Source organism: Zootoca vivipara, chromosome 16 (genome assembly GCF_965207765.1).
Source record: "Zootoca vivipara chromosome 16, rZooViv2.hap1.1, whole genome shotgun sequence".
In the NCBI taxonomy this organism is placed as follows: domain Eukaryota; kingdom Metazoa; phylum Chordata; class Lepidosauria; order Squamata; family Lacertidae; genus Zootoca; species Zootoca vivipara.
Window position 1 is genome coordinate 28,719,621 of NC_142599.1, and position 26,526 is coordinate 28,746,146.

A 26,526-nucleotide genomic window follows, 5' to 3' on the forward strand; every position below is an offset into this window, starting at 1 on the left:
TGTATGGCTTATAGCCTTAAAAGAAATGCATTATATTCTCTCTCTCTCTCTCCATATGTACACACACACTCACAAAATAATAACACCGAAATGGTCAATTGAAAGGAATAAATAAAAAACACAGATCCAGATCAATTAAAGAATGGAGGGATAAAAATCCAGTGCTATGATATACAGCACAGTTTAAAAGGCTTGGGGAAGGTTACAATATCTGGGACTTTTTAGCTTAGAAAAATTGTAAGGAGAAGGGTGTGACAGAAATGTATGAAACTAAGAATGAGACAAAGAAAATGGTTTCTCCTTTTGAAAGGCTAGAATTTAATAGAGTCATCAAATGGTGTGAGTTTATTCAGAATAGGGAACAGGAGGTCCAGGACACTTCTGCAGGGCTGTTGTCAGGTGGGATTATTTATTCCATTTATTAATTATTAATTGCTTTCCAGGAAACATGCTGAAGCAACCAGTAATGCTGGAATGACTCAGTCAGTAAAGAATGAGACTCTTAACCTCAGGGTTGTGGGTTCAAGCCCCACATTGGGCAAAGGATTCCTGCACTGCATGGGGCTGGACTAGATGACCCCATGGCCCCTTCCAGCTCTACAATTCTATGATTCTAAGTGAGCAATAAAATGTGATAAAAGCAATGACAATATAAATACAGACTGGGATTTTTAAAAACCCCAAAAAACCACCACTTAGTATTTATTTCATTTCATTTGTGAAAAAATTCCCCCATTGAATGGTTTTTTAAAAATCAAGTACAATGGCATCAAACATTTCCCTTCGTGCAGTTCCCTTGGAAATGCAGCGGAACCCATTCCTAGAGCGAATGTGTCCTCATTCTGTGGTTGCTCTCACAGATTTCTCTACAGTTCTTCCGCTCCTCCCATCGAAGCCCGCTCTTGCGCCTTGAGGACTAGAAACATGCTTTTGCGAAGACGGTGCTCAGGCTTCCAACGCTGCCCTGGGCCGATTCCTGAGCCCGTGGGGCAATTGGCAAGAGGAAGGCGAGAGATACCCTGGCCCAAGCCTGGTGGTCCCCATAGCATCGGGGCGCCGGAGAGCCAACCTTAACGCGCTCTTCCTGCAAGGGCGTGCGCAGCGCCTTTGGGGTTCACCAACCCTGCTGCCCTTTTGCAGGGGAGGCTCGGTCGGCGGGTTTTCGCGATGATGGCTGCGAACAGCTGGCCAGGAAAGGGTGTTCGCTGGGAGCTAAGTGGAACCAGATGTTGGGTGGAATCCTTTTGGCAACTCCGGCTGCCTGGCGGGGGGCCAGGAATTCAGCGTGGGGGGCTGGAGAGGGGAGCCAGCGCACAGTCTCCCAGGGAGCCCGCGCCTAACACTTCGCGCTCTGCACGCAGCCGGGGTCGGGGCGCGTTTGCAGAAGGCAAGAGAGGGTGCCGGGGGGTGCCAGGCGGCTGCCAGCGTGGTGAGTGACGGGATGTGGGGTTTGGGGGTGGGGAGGGAAAAGGGGCTGGAGGAAGGAGGAGAAGGCCCGGGCCTGAAAGAGAGAGAGAGAGAGAGAGAGAGAGAGCGCCAGAGGAAAACATCCCTGCGCACTCTCCCAAAGTTGGTGATCCCATCATGGGGAGAGCCCAGATTCATTGCCATGGGAGGTGCCAGGCAGGCCCCCCCTCTCACTGTGCCAAGCCAAAGATGTTTGAGGAGGGGGAGAGATAACTGGTGCTTCCTTTGAAAAGTTTCAAGGTGCCTTCTTGCCTGGTCGGTATCTGCGACAATGTAGGATCTCGGCTTCTCCAGGGATCGCTTTGCTTGCCCCTACCCCCGCCACCCTGTGCCCCTCTCTCGTTGTGTGAAGGTGGCGGCTCCGTCTAGGCTTGCTTTGCCCTCCTGAATTGCTTGTGAAATTTTCCTCCGCCCAGGGCCAGCCAGCCTTCCAGGGCTGTCCAGTCCAGCTTCGGAAACCACAGAGTTTCTTGGGGGGGGGGGGTACGGAGAGAAAAGCTGAAGGGCTCTGGGTCAATTGCACATGTGAAAAAGTCCAAAATGTCTCTGGCGTGCTCTCTGCTCAGCTGGTGGGGAAGGTTGGCCTCCGATATGTAGCCTGTGCTAACCAATGTCTTCCTCCGATGTGTAGCCAGTGCTAACCAATGTCTTACCCATACTATATATGTATTTAAAGCGATGCCTCCTTAACAGCCAGGGCTTTCCCCAAATAAACCTGGGAACTGTAGTTTTCTAAGAGAGTTGCTAAGAGGCTCCTATTCCCGTCATGGAAATTCAGTTCAGAGCTGTGTATGTCGGTGCAAAACAGTGTTAGGTCCAGATTAGGTCCTCCTGTTTAGAATTTGAATTAAATAAGAAAGTTTTCTGCCAGTGGTGCCTGGTAACATTCGACTTGGTAGGGCTGCAATTTTTAACCCTGCTGTTTTCATCACAATAGGAGGACTTCCTATAGCACTTACAGTACTTAGGAATGTGTGCCAAATATATATTAAGATCAGTTTACTCAAAAATAGGTAACACTGCAAGTGGGGCAGAAGAGAGATAATATAGCAAATCAAAATTGTATTGATTGCTTTTAAAACTGCATTGCTTTCAAAACTGATTTATTTTATTCCTCCCCCCCACCCCCACCCCAAAAGAATATATGATGTAGTAACTGGGCCAGCATCTTGGGAAAAGAGAACAGTTGATATACAACAGACATTGGGGAGTTATATACCATTTGTGAATTGCATGTAAGAACAATTCCGTACATTTTGCTGAAACAGAGTGGAGAGGGGGCTCAGCCCACATTCTCTGCCAGGTGCTGTTCTCTGTGTCTCAACCCATGTCTTGGCTCCATGCTAATCTTAAACCAAGCTGCTTATTCGGTTCCTGTTTCAGTGAAAGTTTACATAACCCAGAAACCAAACCCTTCGAGTCATTAGAAGTGGATATAACTTAAGCTCTTAAAATTGGTCGACATGGGTTGCAGTGCATTTTCATCGAGCTGTTGTTTAAAAATGCAAACATTTGATGCCATGACAACTGTGGAATAGAGGTAGGCCCCAGTTTTTTCTCCATTTCCATCTTCATTATGGGTTTGCTATTTTTTATAAAAATCATAGAGACAGTAAAGTCTCCTAACCCTCCACTCACCCAGATCAAATGTGTGGTTCTGGAAGGCCAAAGGAGTAAGAGGAAGATTCTGGACAAGGACTCCAAACCACCAGTACCAACACTGATATGTCACTTGTAAGAGCCTATTATGAAAGTGAGTTTTATTCTTAAGATTGGATGATAAAAACAAGAATACACTAAAGGGAATGCCTGCTCAGATTTTTGGGGTGTCCACAACTTAGTACCACCCTCATTAATCAAAGAGAGGATGTGTCTCAGCTGGCTAGTCAAATAATATAGCTGTAAATTCGGTAAATCCCATCCACCCTCTAACCAAACAATAAACCATTTTTTCCCCAATTCTCAGAGATTTTTCATCAAAGGAAAATGGATTAATGTTTTTCTGCCAAATCCTAAACCGAGTAGGGGGAATTGATGTATTGAATTACTCCTACATATCCATTGCCAGAAAACGAAACACACGAAAGCTTTTGAAATGTGAGGAACACTTGCTTCCAGTCGCATGCAGTTTTCCTCACTGGAAAAATCAGTTTTATTTTTTTCATTATCCAAAACATTTCCTTTTCTAAATTAAAAGAACGAAGTATTCCAACCAACGAAAATGGTTGTTTCATTTGATCCAGCACGGCTCAGTCCTGAAAATGTGAAGTAATAATCTCTGTTTATATGCAGAAGACATCACACCGGAGCAATCACAATGTACTTTTGCTTGTGCACAGTGTCCACCTTTTTCTCTTGCTCCTGACTCCCTTTGCTCTTTGTCTCCCACCTGCTGACCTGAGCTTTGCAAAAACGCAAAGCTCTTCAGACTTTGGCTCAATGTACATTTCAAGGGGTGAGTGAGTAACCGTTCTCACCTTCTTCTTCTTCTTTCTTCTTTGGCGATCACTCGTAGCCGAGTAAGATTGTCTTCCATAAACACGGTTTTAACAATGGGTCCGTAAGTGACTGTGGAGGCCAATTCTGGATCCACACGTCCTTCCACAGTGGGGACATTGGTTTCCAGGTGGGAGTTGATCACGGTGTGGATTTGCCAAGCGTACCTTCCTCTTAGCACGTTTCTCCCTTGCGTCCTGAGATCGAGTGTCTTCAAAGCCCATGACACCTTTGGTAAAAGGCTGTTCTCCAACTGGAGCGCTCGCAGGCCAGTGTTTCCCAGTTGTCAGTGTTTATACTACATTTTTAAAGATTTGCCTTGAGACAGTCTTTAAACCTCTTTTGTTGACCACCAGCATTACACTTTCCATTTTTAAGTTTGGAATATAGTAGTTGCTTTGGAAGACGATCATCACAACATGACCAGTCCAACCAAGTTGATGTTGAAGAATCATTGCTTCAGCACTGGTGATCTTTGCTTCTTCCAGTACACTGATAATAGTTCACCTATCTTCCCAAGTGAGGTGTAAAAATTTTCGGAGACACCGTTGAATCTTTCGAGGAGTTGGTGATGGCGTTTATAAGTGGTCCATGTTTCACAAGCATATAGTAAGGTTGGTAGTACAATAGCTTGTGAAGTTGGCAGTGGGTGAGGTAGAGGCTTCATGGGCGCCAGGAAAAGTCCTGCACCCGTGGGCGCCATCTCTGTGACCCCAGCTAGACGCATTTGTCCCAGACAAATGTGCAGCCTTCGACTTGACGGTGGCGGGAACTCGCTTGCCCTCTGTCCTCATTTGCCCCCAAGGAAACTGTTTCTGGTGACCTGGAACTCCCAAGGCCTCGTCTCTTTGTTGGCACCCATGGAGGTGCCCTCTTCAACCATCGGCACCCCTGCTTTCCTCCGAGAGGCTGGCTGTCGCCTCATCCACCCTTCCTACGAGACCCGGAGGATGCTTGGCGATGGGTTTTAGCCATGCCCGAGGCAAAACTCAGTGAGTTGGCTGTATTTTAGGTATATATACATTAGCCCAAGCAAGGGTTATATTTAGCACTGCCTGGAGACCATTTCTGCCTTGAAGCAACATTCAACACACGGGGCCCTTTCATCTCCTGAAAGAGGTGCATTCCTGCAATAACAAGCCAAGACCCAGACCTGCATTTATTCCTAGCTACTCCTTTGATACTGACTCAATTCTAGTGCTCAGGGGACAGTGCAATTGCAAGTGGGGAGGAGAGCTGTTCTTGCCCTCGGATCCTGTTTGCAGGGCAGGGATGGGGGAGCATGTGATTGGCCCCTGTGCTGGGCTGGATACTGGCGTCTTAGTTAAATGTTTTTAGGTACCAGGCAAAAAACGTTCCTTTTCAACCAGGCCTTTGGCTGATTAATATTCAACAGCCTTTTAAATGTGTTTGTGGGAGGGGGTTATTGCTATGTTGTTTTAACTGGTTTTTGTTTGTTTGTTGCTTTTCCCTTGTATTCTTATTTTTGAGATCTTTTGATGAAGCGTGGTATATCAGTCAATCAATCAACGATGGGTCTCATCCAGCACAGCTTCTCTTCTTATGCTAGGTTCCCCATCACCTCTCTGATGGAATGTTATCTCTGCCTTGCCAGGTTTTGTTCTGTTTTTAATGAAAGGCTGGAGGAGGCAGAGCTGGATTGGATTCAGGGCCTGGCAGGGAGTCAGGGGCCTGATCCGAGTTGGGGAGGTGACATGCCTGATATCTTCAGCATGAAAAGGGGCAAACCTTTTGGTCTACGGTTTTTGAAGAAATCAATACAATTTTGAATTGCTATGTTATTCCTCCTGCCCACCTTGCAGTGATACCTGTTTTTGAGGAAGCTGATCTTAAAGTACGTAATAAAGAGCTAATTGTTCTATTTGGGATGGCACAATGGCTCGTTTCTGGAGAGATCCACATGGAGCCAATACTTCTTTTTGGTATTCTGAAGTTTGGGAACTTAACTTCATTTAGAAAAGTTGACCAACAAACTATACATTTCCAGGGGACAATGCGAAAAGGTAGATTTTCAGGGGTTTGGTTTGATTTTATGAAATATGTCACAGTCTGTTACCTCCCTCTGCTTGTTATCAATGGATTCGGTTGAATCAGAAATATATATTTTCCTCTTTTAAGATTAATCCCACCCATGACAGCAGTGGGTTTTATTTTATTTTACCTTTAAAAGTATACCCAGCCTTTTATTCTCATGGTACCAGCCTGATGTGTCGTTGGCATTGTGGTTAGCCTGATAAAGAAACAAAACAAAACAAAGGAGTTGTCTGCTCCAATTCCAGTGCAATAATAAAGAAGGGGGAGTATGAGGGGGCCTTGTCATTGCCCTTCCACGGTTAGTAGCACCTGAACTGCAAATTATGTAGCCCACATTTCACCCTAGTGTGCTCGTAGGCAGGGGATTAATACAGTATTTCAAATGGGTCTGTCAATTATCTCAAACAGACCATTGGCAACAGGTGATTTTTTTTTAAATAAAAAACCCAAGGTTCTGGATTTTCCACGGAAATACTGTAGTAAATTTGAATTAAATGGGGGAGGGAAGTAGAGACTGGTATTTTGATGCCAATGCAGTCGTGTGGGCACTGAACAGCTAGCATGAATGAGGAGAGCACATCTCCTGCAATAAACACCCCTAGTCGCAGCCCTCCTTGCTCCTAAAGGTAAAGGTAAAGGGACCCCTGACCATTAGGTCCAGTCATGACCGACTCTGGGGTTGCGGCGCTTATCTCGCATTATTGGCCAAGGGAGCCAGCGTACAGCTTCCAGGTCATGTGGCCAGCATAACAAAGCCGCTTCTGGCGTGGATTTCTGTTGCCCATTGCATATAAAATTGTTGCCCATGCATATAAAACATTGATCTGCAGATTCTGAAGCCAAGTCTGGATCAAGAAGGTTGCTGTTCTAATCCCTGATGGCTGGGAGCTCCCTGTACTTACTTTTTCTGGGGTACTTCTGGATCCACAGCTCCAGCGGTACCTCTATATTGGACCTCCACTGGAAGCCGCAGGGGGTATTACAGTGGACTTTGCATCATATACTGGCCAATGCACTATAGTAGCTAAGAGACTCTCTAGTCTAGCTCACGGTTTGTCTGGAGAGACAGCATTCTCCCTAGCCACACCCCCTCTCTGCAGGCCACACCCCTCACTGCCCCTGCTTTGCCTCCCCTTTTAGTTCCGACCCACGCTTTTTCCTAGCTGAAAGATAAATTCTGCCTCTTGCTTGCATTGGAGGAAGGAAAGAGCGAGGTCTGTGTGCAGAAACTGGTCTTTCCCAGCCCTCTCTGGCATTGCATGCAAAGCAGGTGCTTGGCCACTGAACTCTGCAGATCTTTTCCTTTAAAATCCCATATTTCAACCCCCCCCCTTTTCTACTCTACCTTATGAACAGCTCCCGAGAACTCAGAAGCCTGCCTATCCCCATCTCGGGTACAAGCACCTTGAGTTGCTACCTCGGCATAATATCCATCCATTCTTCAGCTTTTCAGTCCCGCTCAGCCCTGTGAATGTTTTCTCTTGGAGAGAGATGCGCTCTGCACATGCACAGAGGCTCTTGGCGTCTCAGGGCTATGGAGAGCAGCCGAAAAGCAGCCGCCCTTTTGGGACATAGAAAGGCGGTCACTTCGCGCCCCACTTTGCGTCTTGCCTACCATTCGGGCAAATAACTGCTGCGTGCTGTCACTGCCCTTAACCCCTAACCGGCCTCCTTTTCCCCAGGCAGAACAATGAGGCCTGTTTCATGTCTCCTCTTGGCAACGCTTCTGAGAGCTGCAGTTTCACAGGAACTGGAGGAACCCGACACTTACACGGTAAATGGCCTGGGCCTCACACCATGCAAGAGTGGATGCTGTGGGGCAGGAGGGGTTCAAGCTGCAAAACAGACATGCAGATGCACACAGAGAGGTGTGCCCAGGGTGGAATTCTTAATGCTGCTCAACTTAGATACCTGAAGGAGCGTCTCCACCCCCATCGTTCTGCCCGGACACTGAGGTCCAGCGCCAAGGGCCTTATGGTGGTTCCCTCGTTGCGAGAAGCCAAGTTGCAGGGAACCAGGCAGAGGGCCTTCTCGGTAGTGGCACCCGCCTTGTGGAACGCCCTCCCATCAGATGTCAAAGAGAAAAACAGCTACCAGATTTTTAGAAGACATCTGAAGGCAGCCCTGTTTAGGGAGGCTTTTAATCTTTAATCAATTATTTTATTCTTCTGTTGGAAGCCGCCCAGAGTGGCTGGGGAAACCCAGCCAGATGGGAGGGGTATAAATAATAGATTATTATTATTATTAGATGCAAGTGATGCATCCTCATCTGGGGTGGAGCATGACAGGGGCTAGAGAGCCGGCGTGGCGGTGAAAGTGGCGGACTAGGAGAACAGGGGGAACCTGAGTTCAAATCCCCACTTGGCCATGAAGCTCACTGCATCATCTGCCACAGATTTTATCTCTCAACACGGCCTACCTCACAGGGTTGTTATTTGGGTAATATGGAGGGAGGGTGCTACCTTGAGCATCTTGGAGGAAAGGTGGGCTTACAAACGTTACATGTCACAATGTGGAGTGCTTCTGTTTATAGCAGGCATCCCCAAACTGCGGCCCTCCAGATGTTTTGGCCTACAACTCCCATGATCCCTAGCTAACAGGACCAGTGGTCAGGGATGATGGGAATTGTAGTCCAAAACATCTGGAGGGCCGAAGTTTGGGGATGCCTGAAGTTTGGGGGTGCCAGCCCCCGAGCCAGCCATGCCTCCTTCCAGGATGCTCCATTCCATCTTCTTCCCACCCCCAACAGAGTTCCCATAAGCCCTCAATAGTCAGTCAGCATTCTGTGCTATCTGGGTACCTGGACTGCTTCGGAGGCCCCTCATTCCAACCCTTTCCGGTTTTTGTTTTCTAAATATGCTTTTGTAGTTCTGCAAACCTTGAAGTCTGCCCCCCCCCAGCCTGCTGGTCCCTCCCTCTTGGGTATGGGTGAGGCTGTTTTTGCTGCATAAGGGCAACACACTAGGAGCCCTTATTAGTGTATAGGATGATATAATAGTTTGGCACGAAGATGGCCCAAGAATCTCATAGAAGGGGGGGAGCCCTGTGCCCCTTCCTCCAAACCTTTTTTGGGGCACAGGGCTGGGGTGCACAGAACTCTGGATATACAGTAATGCCTCTGAGCAAGCGTAGGCTGGAAAATAGGGGTTCCTGCCCCTTTAATAGTGCACTCGCTGAAATGCCCTGTTTGACACTACTATTAAAGGGGCAGGAGCTCCACCCTATTTTGCCTTAGCAGTGGTGATGGTGGTTTCTAGGTCAGGGTTGTTTCTGGGTTAGAGTTGCACGCATGCCAGGCCTTAGCCCCAGAATACATTTTCGATATGTTCTGTAATACGTTGGCTCTTACTGGCCGCTAAATATTCATGGGTAGACCGGGAAGGAAGAGGGCTTGCAAGCTAGAAGGTGGCGTTTTAAGTGTCTTTGGGCATCCTTCACCGGTTGTCTTGCAGTGTGGCAAAGGGGATGGTAGTCCCCAAGTCTAAGGGCCTGATTGATATCTAACTCTTTCATATATGTCTTCCCTCTGTCCTAGGAGTGCACAGATGGCTACCAGTGGGATGCGGAGAGTCAGCATTGCAAAGGTACAGCCTGGCATTCCAGTTAGCCTTCTTGTTGAGGACAGGAACGGGGAAATTGGGCAGTTTGGGTTTCTTTGGGTTCCTTATTCTTTCCATTTTAAGGTTTTGTGCTTTTTAAAAAAGAAAACTCCTCTTGAAAATTCGTGCACATGCGCGAGGCCAAACTGTGGACCAAAATGTGTGTATTAGGATAAATGCACATGAAATTTTTTTAATAGTTTGCCTTCATACCTGTTGTTTTCTCAGTTAAAGTACAGTAAATTTTTTGCATGCTATCCTCACTTTGGTGCACAGTTTCCCCACCAAACATTTCCCCATGTTTTTTGTGTCCATTCCTTGGTTGGACAACCACAATTTTTTTTAAAAAAAGGGGGTGGGGACTGAATTTTGAGGGACAGTTTGGTTTCAGTTTGCATATTGGCTCAGGAAGTGCAAGTAGAGTGGTGTGCGTGTTAACATGTGAACAGAACAAATCTCTTCCCTGTCCCTGGTTGGGGAAATAATATGCAGTGTGGGAAGAGGGTTGTAGGTCAACCTGGGGTGAGCCTCCCGTCACCTTGTGTGTCTTTGTTGGCATCCTAGTGCCTAGAGACCAAGGATGGGGGAACCTTGGACCCAGGGATCAAATGTGGCCCTGGAGCGCACTCTTGGCTGGCCCTTGGGTCTCTCCCCAGCCACATCCCCTAACTGCCCAGGCTTTCTTGAGTGTTTTTCTCTGGCTTGCATGCTGATGAAGCCTCTTTCTGGCCTGGGTGGAAGCTAGAGAGAGTCTGTAGAAACCAGCCTACTGTGCTGAGGCAAAGTTTACATCTGCAGCCTGCCCACTTTTACCTCTGTCCAACCACTGCTGTCCTGTGGCCCTCAGGAGATTGCCCAGAAGGGAATGTGGCCCTCAGGCTGTGGTACAGGCTGGGTAAGCAGCAGTGTTAAAAGGTCAGATATGGTATATCAGCCAGGAACTAAATGGCTCCTTAAACCAAGGTTTCGATCACCAAAACGGAATTTCTGAAGTCTTATAAAAATGGCTCTTAAAGTCTTATTTTTCAAAGGATGGACTTGACTGTGATGGATTTCTCAGTTAAACATCTGGCTGGTTCAGATGACAGCCTTGAGCAGGCATCCCCAAACTTCGGCCCTCCAGATGTTTTGGACTACAATTCCCATCATCCCTGACCACTGGTCCTCTTAGCTAGGGATCGTGGGAATTGTAGGCAGAAACATCTGGAGGGCCGCAGTTTGGGGATGCCTGACCCTGAGCCTAGGTTAAGAACTTTGAGAGCTTAAAGAAGAAAAGTCCCCTGATCCGAGGAAAGTCCACATATCTATTGGCCTCTTCCGACCTCTTTTTCTTAAAGGCGACTGCTCCTGCTCTGGCTGCACAGAAAAAGCATTTGGGTTCCTGAAATTCAGATAAATATATAACTGATAGAATTCTGCAGGATGCGGTATTAGTGTGTGAAAACAGTCCAGATCAAAGATCTTAGATGGTGGAGATGTCATGCGCCATCCTGGCACCCAGGCATCATCACTTGGTCGGAAGCTAGGTGCAAAATGCGCCTGGCTCCTTGCTAATTTCAAACACTGGTTCTTAAGCGGTGACAGTGGCAAGGAGTTCAGGCATCGCTAGGGTTGTCTTGGCCTAAGGCCTCCACTGAACGTGGAAACAGCGTTGGCTAGGATGTATCCTACAATGAGCAGGAACTGACAAAAGGAAGGAAGGAGCCTGGGTCCCCACCTCCACCCGTCTCCCCCTGATCCTGCCCCCACCTGACTCTGCTCCTTCCTCTTCCTCCCACGCCACCCGCCTGCCAGATGTGAACGAGTGCGAGACCATCCCCCATGCCTGCAAAGGGGAGATGAAGTGCATCAACCATTATGGGGGGTACCTGTGCCTCCCCCGCTCGGCCTCTGTGATCAACGACGTGAACTCCGAAAGGGCCCCTCCCCCCAGCCCCCCCAGGCCCAGGCCCCCCCAGCAGGCCCAGTACTTCGTACAGAACAACTGCCCCCAGGGCTACGAGCCGGACAGACAAGGATCCTGCATGGGTGAGTAGGGTGGCAGCAGCAACCCGGAGGGCGAGGGAGGAGGGAGATCTTAGGGCATCGGGGATGTTTTTAGCCTGGAGGAGAGGAGACTTGAGAGGGGGTACATGATAGCCTTCTTCAGATATCTGAAGGGCTGTTGTCCCATGGAAGATGGAGCAAGCTTGTTTTCCGCTCCTTCAGTGGGTAAGACCCAAACCAACGGATTCAAAATAAAAGAACGGAGATTCCAATTAAACATTAGGAGGGACTTTCTGGCGGTAAGTGCTGTTTGACAGTGGGACGGACACCCTCAGAAGGTGGTGGGCTCTTCTTCTTTCTTTGGCGATCACTCGTAGCCGAGTAAGATTGTCTTCCATAAACACGGTTTTAACAATGAGTCCATAAGTGTCTGTGGGGAGGCCAATTCTGAATACACAAGTCCTTCTACAGTGGGGACATGGGTTTCCGGGCGGGAGTTGATCACGGTGTGGATTTGCCAAGCGTGCCTTCCTCTTTGAACGTTTCTCCCTTGCGTCCTGAGTTCGAGTGTCTTCAAAGCCCATGACACCTTTGGTAAAGGCTGTTCTCCAACTGGAGCGCTCGCAGGACAGAGTTTCCCAATTGTTGGTGTTCGTACTACATTTTTTAAAGATTTGCCTTGAGACAGTCTTTAAACTTCTTGTTGACCACCAGCATTACGCTTTCCATTTTTAAGTTTGGAATAGAGTAGTTGCTTTGGAAGACGATCATCAGGCATCCACACAACATGACCAGACCAACCAAGTTGATGTTGAAGAATCATTGCTTCAACGCTGGTGATCATTGCTTATTCCAGTACACTGAAATTAGTTCACCTGTGTAAAAATTTTCGGAGACACCGTTGATTGAATCTTTCAAGGAGTTGGAGATGGCGTTTATAAGTCACAGCTGTTGTAACATACCGTTGTAACATACCACTTGTTATCATCCGCCTGTTCTGCCATTGAGGACTTCTTTGTCTAGCTCCTTCCCTTTGACCTTACCGCCTTGGGTGACCCTGCTGGGAGTACGAGATTCCCGAGGGCTTCGCTCACAAGGGTCATAGGAACATGCAAGCCCACTCACCACGACAAGGTGATGACCCAGCGAGTAGGTGCGGTCAGGAGCAGCCACAGCTAGGGCACAAGCTGTAAGTGAGCAGTTTGTCAGTTTGGGCCATACATGGAGTTGTCCTTGTTGGGCAAAATACGCACCAACTGAGTGGCAACAGCGGCAGGGTCGACGAAATAACAAAGTCGTCTTCAGTATCTTTGCTTGCTTTTATTTACAATTATATACACCACACTCCTCTACTCCATTCCTCTCATTTCACAATACATCACCACTACCACCACCACCACCATGAACCATTTGGGTAGCTTAAATACAGAATTCAAAATAGTCAATTACCCAGTCACATTACAGTAACCAAACTCTACCTTCAATTATTCAAATTAGCAAAAGCTCACAGGTGTGTTAACATTCAGAACAAGGTTACAAACACACATCTCTGTGTAGCACCATTGACCACATCAGTCTTAAAGGAAAAACCTAACAGTCCTTTCCTCTGAAAAGTCCAGAATCGGAGTCTGTTCTTCTCCATCTTTTTGTCCTCATCATGTGATTCATCTAACAGAAAATCTGCTTGTATCCAGATGCAGAAAATAAGCTCTCCTGCTTGGGATGGGGAACTTGCAGCTAAGAATGGGCGGATCTGTTTGTTTTTGTTTCTTGTTTTTACAGTCTTAAAACCAACTCTCTATATTTCAACATCGATTTGCAATTATTTAAAGAGTCCTTGTTAAAATTTTAAGTGGTGGTGAAATATACTCAGAGTCAAGAGTGAATTTCATGCTCTTTATTCAGCTCATAGTCATCAAGGAGGAGAAGAGAAGACGAATGGCTCTTTTCCCCAAACCATCTGCTTATATACATTATTTACACAATGGGCCTTGCGTGATTGGCTACTTCAGGGCTACACCTGTGGGCCAATTATATTATGGATTGACTTCTGCCTGCAGCCTGATTGGCTGCTCCTACAGGCCAATCAGATAGCAGATTCACTTCTGCCAGCCGCCTGATTGGCTGCTCCAGCAGGCCAATCAGGTTGCGGATTCACTTCCACCTGGAGTTGGATTGGGTAGCTCCCGCTGATTCTGAATCCTATTGTTCTAGGATTCAGCTCAGTACATAACAGGTGGGCTCTCCTTCCTTGGAGGTTTTTAATCAGAGGTTGGATAGGGCCACCTGTCAAGGGTGCTTTAGTTGTTGTTCCTTCATTGCAGGGTTTTGTTCTAGATGACCCTTGGGAGAATCTCTTCCGGCTTTACAATCTTATGCTTCTATGCAGACTGGGGCTCTTTGGGCAGGAAAAAGATGATGTGCAACTTAATTTGAAGTTATTGCAGTGATTTGGCCTATATCTGACACACTGTGGTTTTTTTTTGAAAAAGGGAAGAATTCGAAACCAACAGGACCAGAAGTTCTTAAGGAATTTGATAAATATTCGAAAGACAATTGTAAACAACAGATTACATTAGTAGATTTGCAGGAAGTTTTGTAAGGAGAATGATATTCTACAAGTAATTTAGAATGATGAAAATAGAGTGAGTTATTAAAGTAATAGTGAAATGGGAATTACAAGAAGTTATAGAGTAGGGGAACCTCCAGAAGCGGTTGAAGGAAAGGAAAAAATAATGTACAAAATATGGAAGATTGTTAAATATGTAATGATATATGTAAAAAATCAATAAAATATATTAATAAAATAAAATAAAATGAGCCAGGAGGGGCTGGGTGTTTTTTGGGTGCTGTAGGGCCTTTGGTGAATGGGATTGATTACAGGAAGTGCAAGCAGTGTAGCTGGGTACCCCTTGCCTCTCAACCTCCTCCCTCTGTTTTTGTCTCTCTCTTATTGGGAGCCTGTCCCTTTTCTCCCTCTCCCCCTCCCTTGCTGCGATGCTGGAGCCCCAGCTGTTTTTTCTTTTTGTCCCATTCAGATGTGGACGAATGTGAATACGATTCGCACGACTGCCAGCCGAGCCAGCAATGCATCAACACGCCTGGGGGCTTCCATTGCCAGTGTCCGGACGGCTATCGGAAGATCGGCACAGAGTGTGTGGGTCAGTGCGCCTGAGGACTGCGCCCGTGGGGTGGTCCTCGGTTTCTGCCGGGGAGTGTGCCTTCATATTGGGCTGCATGCAATGCAATGGGGCTCCGAAAGGAATGAAACACTGCAACAAAATATTGCAGTGCAGAGGGCCGGCCAGCCTCTTCCTGTATATTCCATTTCATTCCCTCTGCCCCTGTCTTGTTTTCCATTCCCCCTCTGCACCAACACTCATTGGGCATTCTACAGCCAATCTGCCTGCTCAGTCCTCATCCTCCCGCCCTTGAGTTTCTCCCGGCCAAAAAAGATTTCTTGCAGTTCTTCTGGGTAGGGACTCTGTTCATGCTCAGAGTGCACAGGTGGGAGGGGGTCAGAGCTTCTGAGGATTCCCTCTCCTTTCTCCCACTTGCAGACATTGACGAATGCCGCTATCGCTATTGCCAGCACCGCTGCGTCAACTCCCCAGGCTCGTTCTCCTGCCAGTGCGAACCTGGTTTCCAGCTGGCCAGCAACAACCGCTCGTGTGTCGGTAAGCAGGGAATGTCCTTGCCCTGCCCTGGTCTCTCGCAGGTCTTCGATGCCATATAAACCCTGGTAGAGATGGCCACTTGCCCTATTGGAGAGTTGCCGTTCCTTGAAAATCCTGCCAAATGTTGGGGAGGGAAAGAACACAAGGTTCATGTTCAGAAGGTCCCCTGTTCAAAGTACCAGGCAGCACGTGATGGGCAAGACCCTTCCTTGCTTGAGATCCTGGGGAGCTGCTACCAGTCAGAGCAGGTGGTATTGGGCTAGGTGGACTGCTAGCCTGATCTGGGCTGTGGCTTGGCAGTCAAAGATCTGCTTTGCATGCAGAAGGTTCAATGCCTGGTGGCATCTTCAGGTAGGACTGGGAGACACTCTTGCTTGAAACTCTGGGGAGCTGCTGCCAGTCGGTGTAGAAAACACTGAGCTAGATGGGCAAAACACCTGATTCTGTATAAGGCAGCTTTCTGAATTCTAAGGATTTGCTCACTGGCAGGAGGATGATTTCAGTCTCCAGCATCTGCAGTTAGAAAGGATCAGGTCCCAGCTAATGGGAATGACCTCTCTCTCCCTGGGACCTTGAGAGCTGCTGCCAGTCAGAGTGGACAGTATAAGGGTTGGGTGGACACGTTGCCTGTCCTCATAGAAGGCAGCTTCCCTGTGTTCCTAAGAGGAAACGGCAGAGGCAAAGGAGGGAATGAATGTGGCTATACCACCTGCTTAACCTTGGTTACAGTCAGGCTCAGGAGGGGTGGAGGACCGAAATAGGCCTGCAAGGACTCCCCATTTCGCCTGCTGGATCATTTTGACCAAGCTCTGCTTACCTGCTCAGGTAAAGATGAAGCAGGGCCAGAAGAAAACAAATTGCTTTATATGGAATCTAGCTTTCCATTTAGCTCAGTATTGTATGCACTGACTGGCAGCAGCTCTCCAGAATTTCAAACAGGGCTTTCCCCCCCCTTGCGCCGCTATACTTGGAGAAGCTGCAAGGGATTGAAACACAGAACCATAGAATCACAGAATTATAGAGTTGGAAGGGACTTTCAAGGGTCATCTAGTCCTTGCCATGAAGAAATTGCAGCTCAAGAAGCCCTGGCAGGTGGCCACCCAACCTCTGCTTAAAAACCTCCAAGGAAGGAGAGCCCACCACCTTCCGAGGTCACAGAACAATAGATACGCAAAGTTGGAAGGGATCCTCAAGCGTCCTCTAGCCCACCCCCTCCAAAATGCTGGACCTTCTGCATGCAAAGCAGTTGTTCTACCCCTTAGCTACCCCTCTTCCTCATCAGGGTCTTTGCAGGCACTGGCCATGGGTTGCATCACTTTGCAAGCACCAGCAGTCAGCCAAAGGCTTCTCAGAAAATCTGGATGTTGCGGAAGGATTTGAAGGAGGTAGTGTCCTGGGAGGAAGTTGCAGGATTGAAGGGTAAAAAGGGGAGTGAGGGAGATGGCCTGGAAACCCTTGAAGGGAACAGGAGACCTCCTGATAGCTTGGGGCTTGCTTGTCGACAAGCCGTAAGAGGAAAACGCTTATCCCAGGGTGTTGACCTTTGAAGCCCTAAACGGCCTTGGCCCAGTATACCTGAAGGAATGTCTCCACCCCCATCGTTCTGCCCGGACACTGAGATCCAGCTCCAAGGGCCTTCTGGCGGTTCCCTCACTGCGAGAAGCAAAGCTACAGGGAACCAGGCAGAGGGCCTTCTCGGTAGTGGCACCCGCCCTGTGGAACGCCCTCCCACCAGATGTCAAAGACATAAATAACTACCCGATATTTAGAAGACATCTGAAGGCAGCCCCTGTTCAGGGAAGTTTTTAATGTGTGACATTTTAATGTATTCTAAATTTTTGTTGGAAACCGCCCAGAGTGGCTGGGGAAACCCAGCCAGATGGACTGGGTACAAATAAAAAATGTTGTTGTTGTTGTTGTTGTTATTATTATTATATAAAAGGTGTGTGTTCCCTGTATGCCCTAAAAATGCACAACCACCGCCAGCCGTTTCCACCTGACAATGGCATCTCAACCCCGCTTAAGCTTTTGCAACCTCTCCTCCAGATGTGAACGAGTGCGAGATGGGGGCCCCCTGCAAGCAGCGCTGCTTCAACACGTACGGGACGTTCATCTGCCGCTGCAACCAGGGTTACGAGCTGGACCAGGACGGCTTCACCTGCAACGGTAGGTGACTCTGTCTCCGCCCCATTTCTCCGCCTCTGCCCCTCCTGCTCCAGAGTTCTCCAACCTCAGGTTCCACGGATGTTGTTAGACTACAACTCCCATCATCCACAGCCGTCTTAGATCTTAGGCTTCTGATGGCATGAAACCCAAAGTGATCTTGGCACAGCGGGATTCCCAAATCCTGAGACTTGACACACTGCCCAGTTATGGAACGTCATTAAGAGCAGATAAGGAAGAGGGCAACATGGTACCCTGTTTCTCATATTTTAAGACATACCCATAAAATAAGCCATAGCAGGATTTTTAAGCATTCAAGGAATATAAGACATACCCCAAAAATAAGACATAGTGATAGGCACAGCAGCAATGCCGGCCGCGGCAGGAGGAGAAGGAAAAAAATAAGACATCCCTTGAAAATAAGCCATAGTGTGTTTTTTTGAGGAAAAAATAAATATAAGACATGTCTTATAATATGAGAAACACGGTAGCAGCAGAAATCCTTTCTGTTGGGGAGAATTCAGACTGAAACTCCCAGGTGTCAGAAAAGGTTATTTATGTATGCCACTACTGCGGCCCGCGTTTTGTTAGCCCCAAAATGGAAAACGAGCAAGGTCCCAACCGAAGAAGAATGGCAACTTAAGTTGACAGAATATGCACAACTTGTAGACCTAACGTATAGAATAAGAGAACAAGAAGAATATAGGTTTAGAGAAGATTGGAAAATGTTTATTGAATATATGGGAAATAACTGTGTACAGCTGAAAATGCTGGCGGCATTAAGATAAATTCGACAGTGTAAATAAGTTTTGATGGAGGCAATAATTCTTGTAAAATATGCAGGGATTTATGATATGTAAAATGAACCATTGAATGAGAAGGGAAGTCACTGATAATCTTAAAGATGTAAAAATGAGTACTTTAAATTGTAAAACTGAAGGTCCAAATTCCAAATAGAAGTGCTAGAAGGCAAAACAAAGCTTCTGTCAAAAATGTATAATTTGTTATTAGAATGGTATACGAAAGATGAGTTGACAAAAGAAGTGATGATCAAGTGGGCAAAAGATTTTGGGCATAATATTGATTATGACGCGTGGTTGAAATTATGGACTCAAACTTTGAGATTTACAGCATGTACTGCTTTGAAAGAAAATGTGTATAAGATGATGTATAGATGGTATTTAACACCAGTTAAATTAGCCAAAATGTATAGAATGAGTGACAAAACTTGCTGGAAATGCAAAGAGAGAGACGGTGAATTTTATCATATGTGGTGGACATGCGATAAGGTAAAAAGATTTTGGGAGATGTTATATAATGAGTTGAAAAAGATGTTTAGATATACTTTCCCAAAAAAACCTGAAGCATTTTTACTAGGAATAATGGGAGGAGAGATTAGAAAAGAAGATCAAGTATTGTTTATGTATGCGACAACCGCGGCTAGGACTTTGTTAGCCCAAAAATGGAAATTACAAGAACTTCCAACGATTGAGGAGTGGCAGATCAAAATGATGGACTATGCTGAACTCGCAAGGATGACTTGCAAGATCCGCGACCAGGGGGAGACAAGGTTTCAAAAAGACTGGAGTAATTATGTGGATTATATGGAGAAAAACTGTAGATCTTTAAAAACACTTGCAGGATTGAAACAAATCCTACGAATTGACCAAACAGTCAAAAAGGAACTGCAAAAATGTAGTCAACAAGAAACCCGCATGAAGGGAGGGGGGGAAGTCGTAGCTCGGCAGAGCAAAATGTTAGATGAAAATTTATAATGTTGTGTATAAAAGAATGTTTTTTTATTATTATTATTTTAATTGGATAAATTGGAAATTGAATAAAAATTTATTTAAAAAAAATTAAATTGTAAAACTGAAAATTTAATAAAAATTATATATGTGTGAGTACACACACACACACACACAGAGTATATATATGTATACACACATACACATAATTTTTATTAAATTTTCTGTATGTATATGTATGTGTGTGTGTGTGTGTGTATGGATACTCACACATATATGATTTTTATTAAATTTTCTGTGTGTATAGTAGCAGCAGAAATCTCGAAAGCAATAATAATAATAACAACAACAATAATAATTTATTATTTATACTCCGTCCATCTGGCTGGGTTTCCCCAGCCACTCTGGGCAGCTTCCAACAGAAAAATAAAATAAAATAATCGATTAAACATTAAAAGCCTCCCTAAACAGGGCTGCCTTCAGATGTCTTCTAAAAATCTGGTAGCTGTTTTTCTCTTTGACATCTGATGGGAGGGCGTTCCACAGGGCGGGTGCCACTACCGAGAAGGCCCTCGGCCTAGTTCCCAGTGACTTCAGAACCTGTCCTAAATATTCTCCCTCCTTTCCAGATATTGACGAGTGTAGCTACTCCACCTATCTGTGCCAATTCCAGTGTGTCAACGAGCCAGGACACTTCTCTTGCGCCTGCCCCCAGGGCTACCAGCAGCTGAGCACACGCCTTTGCCAAGGTAAGTGTGCCCTCTGGCGCCTGAGCAGTTGTATATAGAATCCTAAGTTGTTTGTGCGAGGATGTTAGACACAGGTCAGGCCCCTTGCGTGCCTTTAGCTAGGGGTGCCACTCAATTGAAAACATGTTAATTGATAGACTGGCTCCCTGCTAGTGGAATGATATCCCTAGAGAAGCATGCCTGCTACCGTGTTACTTATTCATTTACTCCCTCTCCTCCTTCCCCTCTACAACCCTAGACATTAACGAGTGTGAGACGGGGGCCTTCGAATGCACAGAGTCCCAGAATTGCATCAACTTTCACGGTGGGTACCGCTGCGTGGAGAAGAACAGCTGCCAGGAACCATATGTGCAAGTCTCTGAAAAGTGAGTCTGGGCAGGTCGGGTGGGGTGGGGGGGCGGGAAGGGGAGCGAGAGAGAAAGACTACCCCAGACCCGAACAATAGCAAAATCAACATGTATTTCTGTAGCAAGTCCTGGGAAACGGCCCTTGCTTGTATAGTTCGAGGGAAAGAAGTATTATGCATGATACTTTTTTTTTTAAAGCGCTATTGGTTTTGAAAGCAAAATGAAGCCTCCGCGTCTAGAGGCAGTCTACCAGATGTATGGGTGAAATTACAAGGCTAGGCTGTTGGCCTCATACCATAAATAGGAGATCAGGGTTAGCGTCACCACCCAGACGCAACTGAGCGGATTCTGTACTCTGCTTTCTTAGGAACAAAGCAGGATTCCTTATTTGCACAAGTGGAGCCTGCGACAAAAAGTTGCAGCGGCATGGAGTGCCCCCCCCCCCGTGCGGCATAGCCTCCATCACAGCCATTAGCCTTTGAAACCCTCTGTGAATTGGGTTGATGCTCTTTTGAAGCCATCCAAGTTGGTGGCCATCACTACCTGTGGAGCAAGTTCCACGGTTTGGCGATGTGCTGTGTGAAAGGCTTCCTTTGGTCTCTCCCGAATCTTTCGACATTCGGCTCCCCTGGAGGTCCACAAGTGTTCCGAGAGGAGGAAAACGTTTCTCTGCCCGCTTTCTCCATGCCGTGCGTGAAACTTCCACCGTGTCAACTCTTACTCGCCGTTTCTCTAAAATCGGAAATGCTGCAACCTTTTGCTCTTGGCGGAGTCGCTCCTTCCCCTTCACCATTCTGGTTTCGCTTTTCTGAACCATTCCCAACAGTAGCTCAGTCAGTAAGGGCATGAGATTATTAATCTCAGGGCCGTGAGTTTGAGTCCCAATGTTGGGCGAAAAGGAATCTGCATTGCAGGGGGTTGGACTGGATGACCCTCGTGGTCCCTCCTAACTCTATGATTCTGTGGCACTGCCAGTTCAAACCCCGTGAAGGTATATGTGAAATTAATGGGTTTTTTTGCCCTGCCGTGCATCACTTTACACTTGCTTACACTGAATTGTGCCTCTCATTTCACCGGCCATTTGCTTAGTTTGGAGAGGTGCTTTTGGAGCTCTTTCACAATCTCTCTTTGTTTTGACAACCCTGAACAATTCAGTGCCATCGGTAAGCTTGGCCACCTCACTGTCCTCCACCCACCCTCCCATAACCCAATTTGTTTCCGCTGTAGCCGCTGCCTCTGCCCGGCCACGAACCCGCTCTGCCGCGATAACCCGTCCTCCATCGTCCACCGATACATGAGTATCACGGCTGACCGAACTGTGCCCTCTGACATATTCCAGATCCAGGCCACAAGCGTCTACCCTGGCGCCTATAACACGTTCCAGATCCGCTCGGGCAACGAACAAGGAGAATTCTATATCCGGGTGAGTCCCGCTTCTCAGCAGCAGCCAATCGGAGTGGCCCCTGCCCATGGCCGCCATCTTAACCGTTGATCTGTTATTACATATATATTCTAACATTTCTTTTGTGCAGTAAGCCAGCACCTCCACACACCTCTCTCTGTCCAGGGAAACAAGAGGGAAGATCAGAATTCATGGGCACATTCCACCCAAGGAGGGTGAGGGATGTGGTCAACGAAAGAGTCCGAAGGGCCAGACAGAAGTGCCATTAAAATTCCACTCAATATTGATCCGGAGTAGATTCCAATGTATAGTTAGCAGAGTAAAAACTTAAACTGGTTGCAGGATTCCCCCAAAATAGACCAGAGGCAATTGTATTTCATCTGGCAGAGCTTTACTGCTACTGAAGGCAAACGAGCATAATGGTCACAAATCCAATACATTCAGGATTGGCACTGTTCACAAGAAATCCAGTCGCAGCAGACTTAACTTAAACTTACAATAATTCTAAAACCTTAACACTAAGCATACTACAGTGGTACCTCGGTTTATGAACACAATTGGTTCCGGAAGTCTGTTCATAAACTGAAGCAAACTTTCCCATTGAAAGTAATGGAAAGTGAATTAATCCGTTCCAGACGGTTCACAGAGTACTTAAACTGAAGCGTTCATAAACTGAAGCGAACTTTCCCATTGAAAGTAATGGAAAGTGGATTAATCCGTTCCAGACGGGTCCGCGGAGTACTCAACCTGAAGCGTACTTAACCCGAAGCATGGGTGTAATTGGTTCCGGAAGTCTGTTCATAAACTGAAGCAAACTTTCCCATTGAAAGTAATGGAAAGTGAATTAATCTGTTCCAGATGGGTCCGCAGCGTTCATAAACCGAAAAGACATAAACCGAGGTGTTCATAAACCGAGGTTCCACTGTATGTACAGAACACAACACCAGAAGGAAAAGAGATAGAAAGAGAAAGTGAAACCCAGGCTTCTTCTGGCCCTACTTTTATTGTCAGCATGACCTAGACCAGGGGTTCCCAAACTAAGGCCCGGGGGCCAGATGCGGCCCAATCGCCTTCTAAATCCAGCCCGCGGACAGTCCGGGAATCAGCATGTTTTCACATGAGTAGAATTTGTCCTTTTATTTAAAATGCATCTCTGGGTTATTTGTGGGGCATAGGAATTTGTTCACCCCCCCCCAAAAAAATATAGTCCGGCCCCCCACAAGGGATAGTGGACCGGCCCCCTGCTGAAAAAGTTTGCTGACCCCTGACCTAGACAGAAAGAGATAAGAGAACTAGTTTAAGCCAGCTGTACTCAGCTTCTCTGAAGGAATAACCCAAACATGCTTGTTTCTTTCACGCACAGAAGCTTCCAGAACCCTCTTGAGTTAAGTAGAATAGGAAAGATCTCTACACATCAGATCAATGCACTAAGAAATGCAAACTGATGACAAGTGCCATTTGGCCCTGGGGCCTGAGGTCCCCCACCCCTGCCCTGGACCCTGTAAGTGGGAAGGCTATGTCCATTTCAAAAAGCTCCTGACCCGAACAGCTACCAGGCCCATCTCGAACAGACTCGGCCCTGGCTCGGCATTCTCCCTCTCTCTTCCCCCAAGGCTCACCCTCCTTTTCTTCCCCACAGCAAATCAACAACATAAGCGCCATGCTGGTCTTGGCCCGGCCAGTGACAGGGCCCCATGAGTTTGTCCTGGATTTGGAGATGGTCACCATGAACACCCTGATGAGCTACCGTTCCAGCTCGGTGTTGCGGCTCACTGTCTTCGTGGGAGCCTATTCGTTCTAGCCAAGCAGCAGCACTTCCCCTTGCCTGGCTGAGGAGGGGAGGGGTAAGTCTGGCTTTTGGAGTGGGCGGATGAATTTTCCTCCATCCTAGGAATGGGAGGGGGGGAAGAGAGCTGACCCATGTGTGGGTAAGTAATGAAATAATCGGCAGGACCCCTAGATTCAAAAATGTGGGGTTTTACACACACTCTAGTGGGAGAGAGCCACCAGCAGAGATTAGAAGAGTCTCAAAATTAAGCAGGAGTATAGCATGGGAATAATGGGCTGTTAGACTCTTTTATATATCCTGTTCAGTTTGCTAACAGCCCTTCCCTTTACCCCTCCGGCAATGAACAGACCCCCATACTGCTAAGTAAGTTTAAAATGCTTTCCTTACAAAATCCAAAGGTCTGATTCATGCTTTGTTCCATGCAACAGCAAGGAACACACATGTAGAATACCGTTGGGTACAAAATGCAGAAGATAGTTTCAAGCATGCGGTCTTAGCTTGGAGCACATCCTTCCTGGTTGGTTACATGGCACAAAGAGAGTGGGGAAAGGAAGAGAAGCTTCACTTCTTCCCTCATCGGAGGTGAGGGTGTGTGGCTTAAGTGAGTCTAGGAACCCAGCTCTCTGGTCTTAACCCCTTCCTGCACTAACTAACACCCTGCCTGAAGCCCTGTAGAGCTGCTGCTTAAAAGCACTCTTCATAATACTTCAGAGATTCCAGATGTGAGCCAGTAATAGCAAGGAAATTCTGTGCTTTCAAGTTCAGGCCTGGGTCCAGCTCACAGCAACAACCAGTTCTTATGGAGGGGGCACCATAGGTTGGAGCACACCGCTTCCCCACCCCTGAGATCTTCTATATTGCAGGGAAAGGTGCAATGCATGGTTACATTCTCTTCTTCCTCTCTCCGTTCCAGAAACATCTGCTGGGTTGGGCTGTGTAAGAGAGGAACCGAGAGGCAAGAAGCCACGACCCCAGCGGCCAGGGAAGGGATCTATCATGGCCTTGCGTCTTCCCCGACCCCCAAGAAGCACCCATCGTCACAACTGGATGAAGAAGGACCAGAGCTGCGACTGGGGGGCCAGAGCTGTGGCTTCAAAGATGAGCGCCACCCTTTGAGCCACCACCCTGCCCGGCAGTGGGACTCGTTCCCCCTCCTACCACTGCCCCCCTGCATCTCGGAGCACAGAGGGGCCTCCAGAGCCACGCAGCAAGGCTCTGTGTTTGTTTTCTGCTTAACAGAGTGAGGGAGAGAAAGACAAAACAAAAATTAGTAAAATGATTTTTTTGTGTGTGAAAAGGAAATGATTCAAATGTGTGTCTGGATGCTTCCCAAATGGACCAAGTGCTCCCGAATCTTTGGGGAATAAGCATTGTCCTTTCAGCCTCTTCAAGGCTCCCCAGCAGGTAGGAAGGCTTTCCCAGCCAGACACCCATCCTAGATGCTGGAGCTGGTCTACCCCACCTCCAAAAGGATATTGTACTGCTAGGAAAGGTTGGAGCAGCTCCCATACGAGGAAAGGCTAGAACATTCTGGGCTTCTTAGCTTAGAAGAAAGGTGAGTAATTGGAGACACGATACGTAACGCCTGGTGTTGGGCAAGTGAATGGGGAGATCTTTTTTCTCCTCTCATGATACTAGAACCCAACGGGGGTCCATCCAGGGAAGCTGAATGTTGCAAGAATTAGGACAGACAAAAGGCCGTCCTTCGCAATGGACATAGCTAAACGGTGGGAATTTGCCTACACAAGTCATAGTGATGGCCACTGACTTTAAAAGGGGGGTGGGTGTCAAGAGAAGTTCATGGAGGACAAGACTGTATTGTCCCTCCAATATCAGAAGGCAGCCCTTCTCACAAGCAGGAGAGAGCGCTACTGAACGAGTCACCGCAGCCGAAGAGCTATAACTGGAACCTCAATCATACCAACTTAGCTGGGGTTTCACCCTTAACGTTCCGTGACTCTCAAGGCGCTGTGAATTTTCAGCAGGGACCACACATTCCATACAGTTAAGTGCCGAGAAACCAGGCGAAATTCGAATGTGTGCACCTGTTGTGCTCAGGTCCCGCTTGTGGGCAGGGCCGCCTCAAGCCGGTCGGGCGCAGCGCCCTCCTGCCGACCCGGCGCCCCGCGCCACCGAGACTACCCCTAGAGCCGGGCCTGCTTGTGGGCTTTTCCCAGAGACGTTTAGTTAGCCATTGTGAGAAGAAGATGCTAGACTATTGGTTTGTACTGCATTCAGGCTCTTATGTAGCTGTATTCCCACAAAAAAGGGCAGGGGTGGATTTGAACCAGGGATAGGGGACCCAAGAACATCTGGATAGAGCACCTGTTTTGTTCCATCACCCTGGTTCCATCGCCAGCATCTCCAGGCAGGGCAGAGAGCGCCCCCAGTCTGAGACCCCGGAGAATCGCCACCACTAAGAAAGTTGGGGTTCCCCTCTCCTGATCTGAACCAATCCTTTGCATCTCTGAAGGGGGCAGGTCAGGTGACCCAGGCTGAGAAGCCCCACAAGTAAGGCAGCACAAAGGTGAAATAGCCAAGAGCTTGACCTGGCATGCCTTTGGCTCAAATCTCCCCTTGGCCACAGACTCGCCAGGTGGGAGCCTCGCACACAAGGCGTTTGGTGAAGAGGCCGACAACACAGGAGCTTTTACACAAGCATGCCTAGCCTGTGCTTTATGGGCATCGAGGCTCGGGCGAAGTGACGCTCCTGTTATTTTTGCATTTTATAGTTAAAATTTGTACTCGTAAACTGTCCCGAGGAATTCCGTGAGTGGACAGTATTCTGTCAACACTGGAAATGAAGAAATAGCTGCCGGGAGTGCAGTTGGAAGGGGAAGATTGCTGTGGGCTAAGAAGAACTTCTTCAAGGCTTTCGCACCCTGCTGAACCTGCCCCCAACCTCCCAAACATACATTTAAATTACCTTTGGGAAGTAAAAGGTAAAGGACTCCTGGTCCAGTCAAAGGCGACTATGGGGTTGCGGCACTCATCTCGCTTTCAGGCCACAAGGACTGACCAGCAAGCCCAAGAGGCTCAGTGGTTTAG

At 47.4% G+C, this 26,526-nt stretch overlaps 1 protein-coding gene across 3 annotated transcripts; it reads left to right on the plus strand.

Annotated features, from left to right (window-relative positions):
• Window positions 1-839: 839 nt before the first annotated feature.
• EFEMP2 (EGF-like fibulin extracellular matrix protein 2) lies at window positions 840-24,780 on the plus strand. 3 transcript variants are annotated; one of them, XM_035099194.3, is made up of 12 exons: window positions 840-1,429; window positions 7,701-7,792; window positions 9,554-9,602; window positions 11,412-11,645; window positions 14,642-14,764; window positions 15,164-15,280; window positions 17,327-17,446; window positions 19,821-19,940; window positions 20,179-20,305; window positions 21,515-21,710; window positions 23,329-23,533; window positions 24,392-24,780. In XM_035099194.3, exons 1-11 carry the CDS (start codon window positions 1,168-1,170, stop codon window positions 23,488-23,490), a joined length of 1,602 nt encoding a protein of 533 aa, XP_034955085.2. In that variant the 5' UTR covers window positions 840-1,167; the 3' UTR covers window positions 23,491-23,533; window positions 24,392-24,780. The 3 variants fall into 3 exon arrangements, with proteins under 3 accessions (XP_034955085.2, XP_034955086.1, XP_088515547.1); XM_035099195.3 differs by having other exon boundaries at window positions 1,314-1,429; window positions 7,705-7,792; XM_088659421.1 differs by lacking the exon at window positions 840-1,429 and adding an exon at window positions 1,453-1,722.
• Window positions 24,781-26,526: the final 1,746 nt, after the last annotated feature.

Excerpts from the sequence above, each read along its gene's own strand:
- EFEMP2 (XM_035099194.3), top strand. The coding sequence starts at position 1,168 with ATGATGGCTGCGAACAGCTGGCCAGGAAAGGGTGTTCGCTGGGAGCTA. Across the intron at positions 11,646-14,641 it reads CAGACAAGGATCCTGCATGG|ATGTGGACGAATGTGAATAC; the intron begins GTGAGTAGGGTG and ends TGTCCCATTCAG. Across the intron at positions 21,711-23,328 it reads AAGGAGAATTCTATATCCGG|CAAATCAACAACATAAGCGC; the intron begins GTGAGTCCCGCT and ends TCTTCCCCACAG.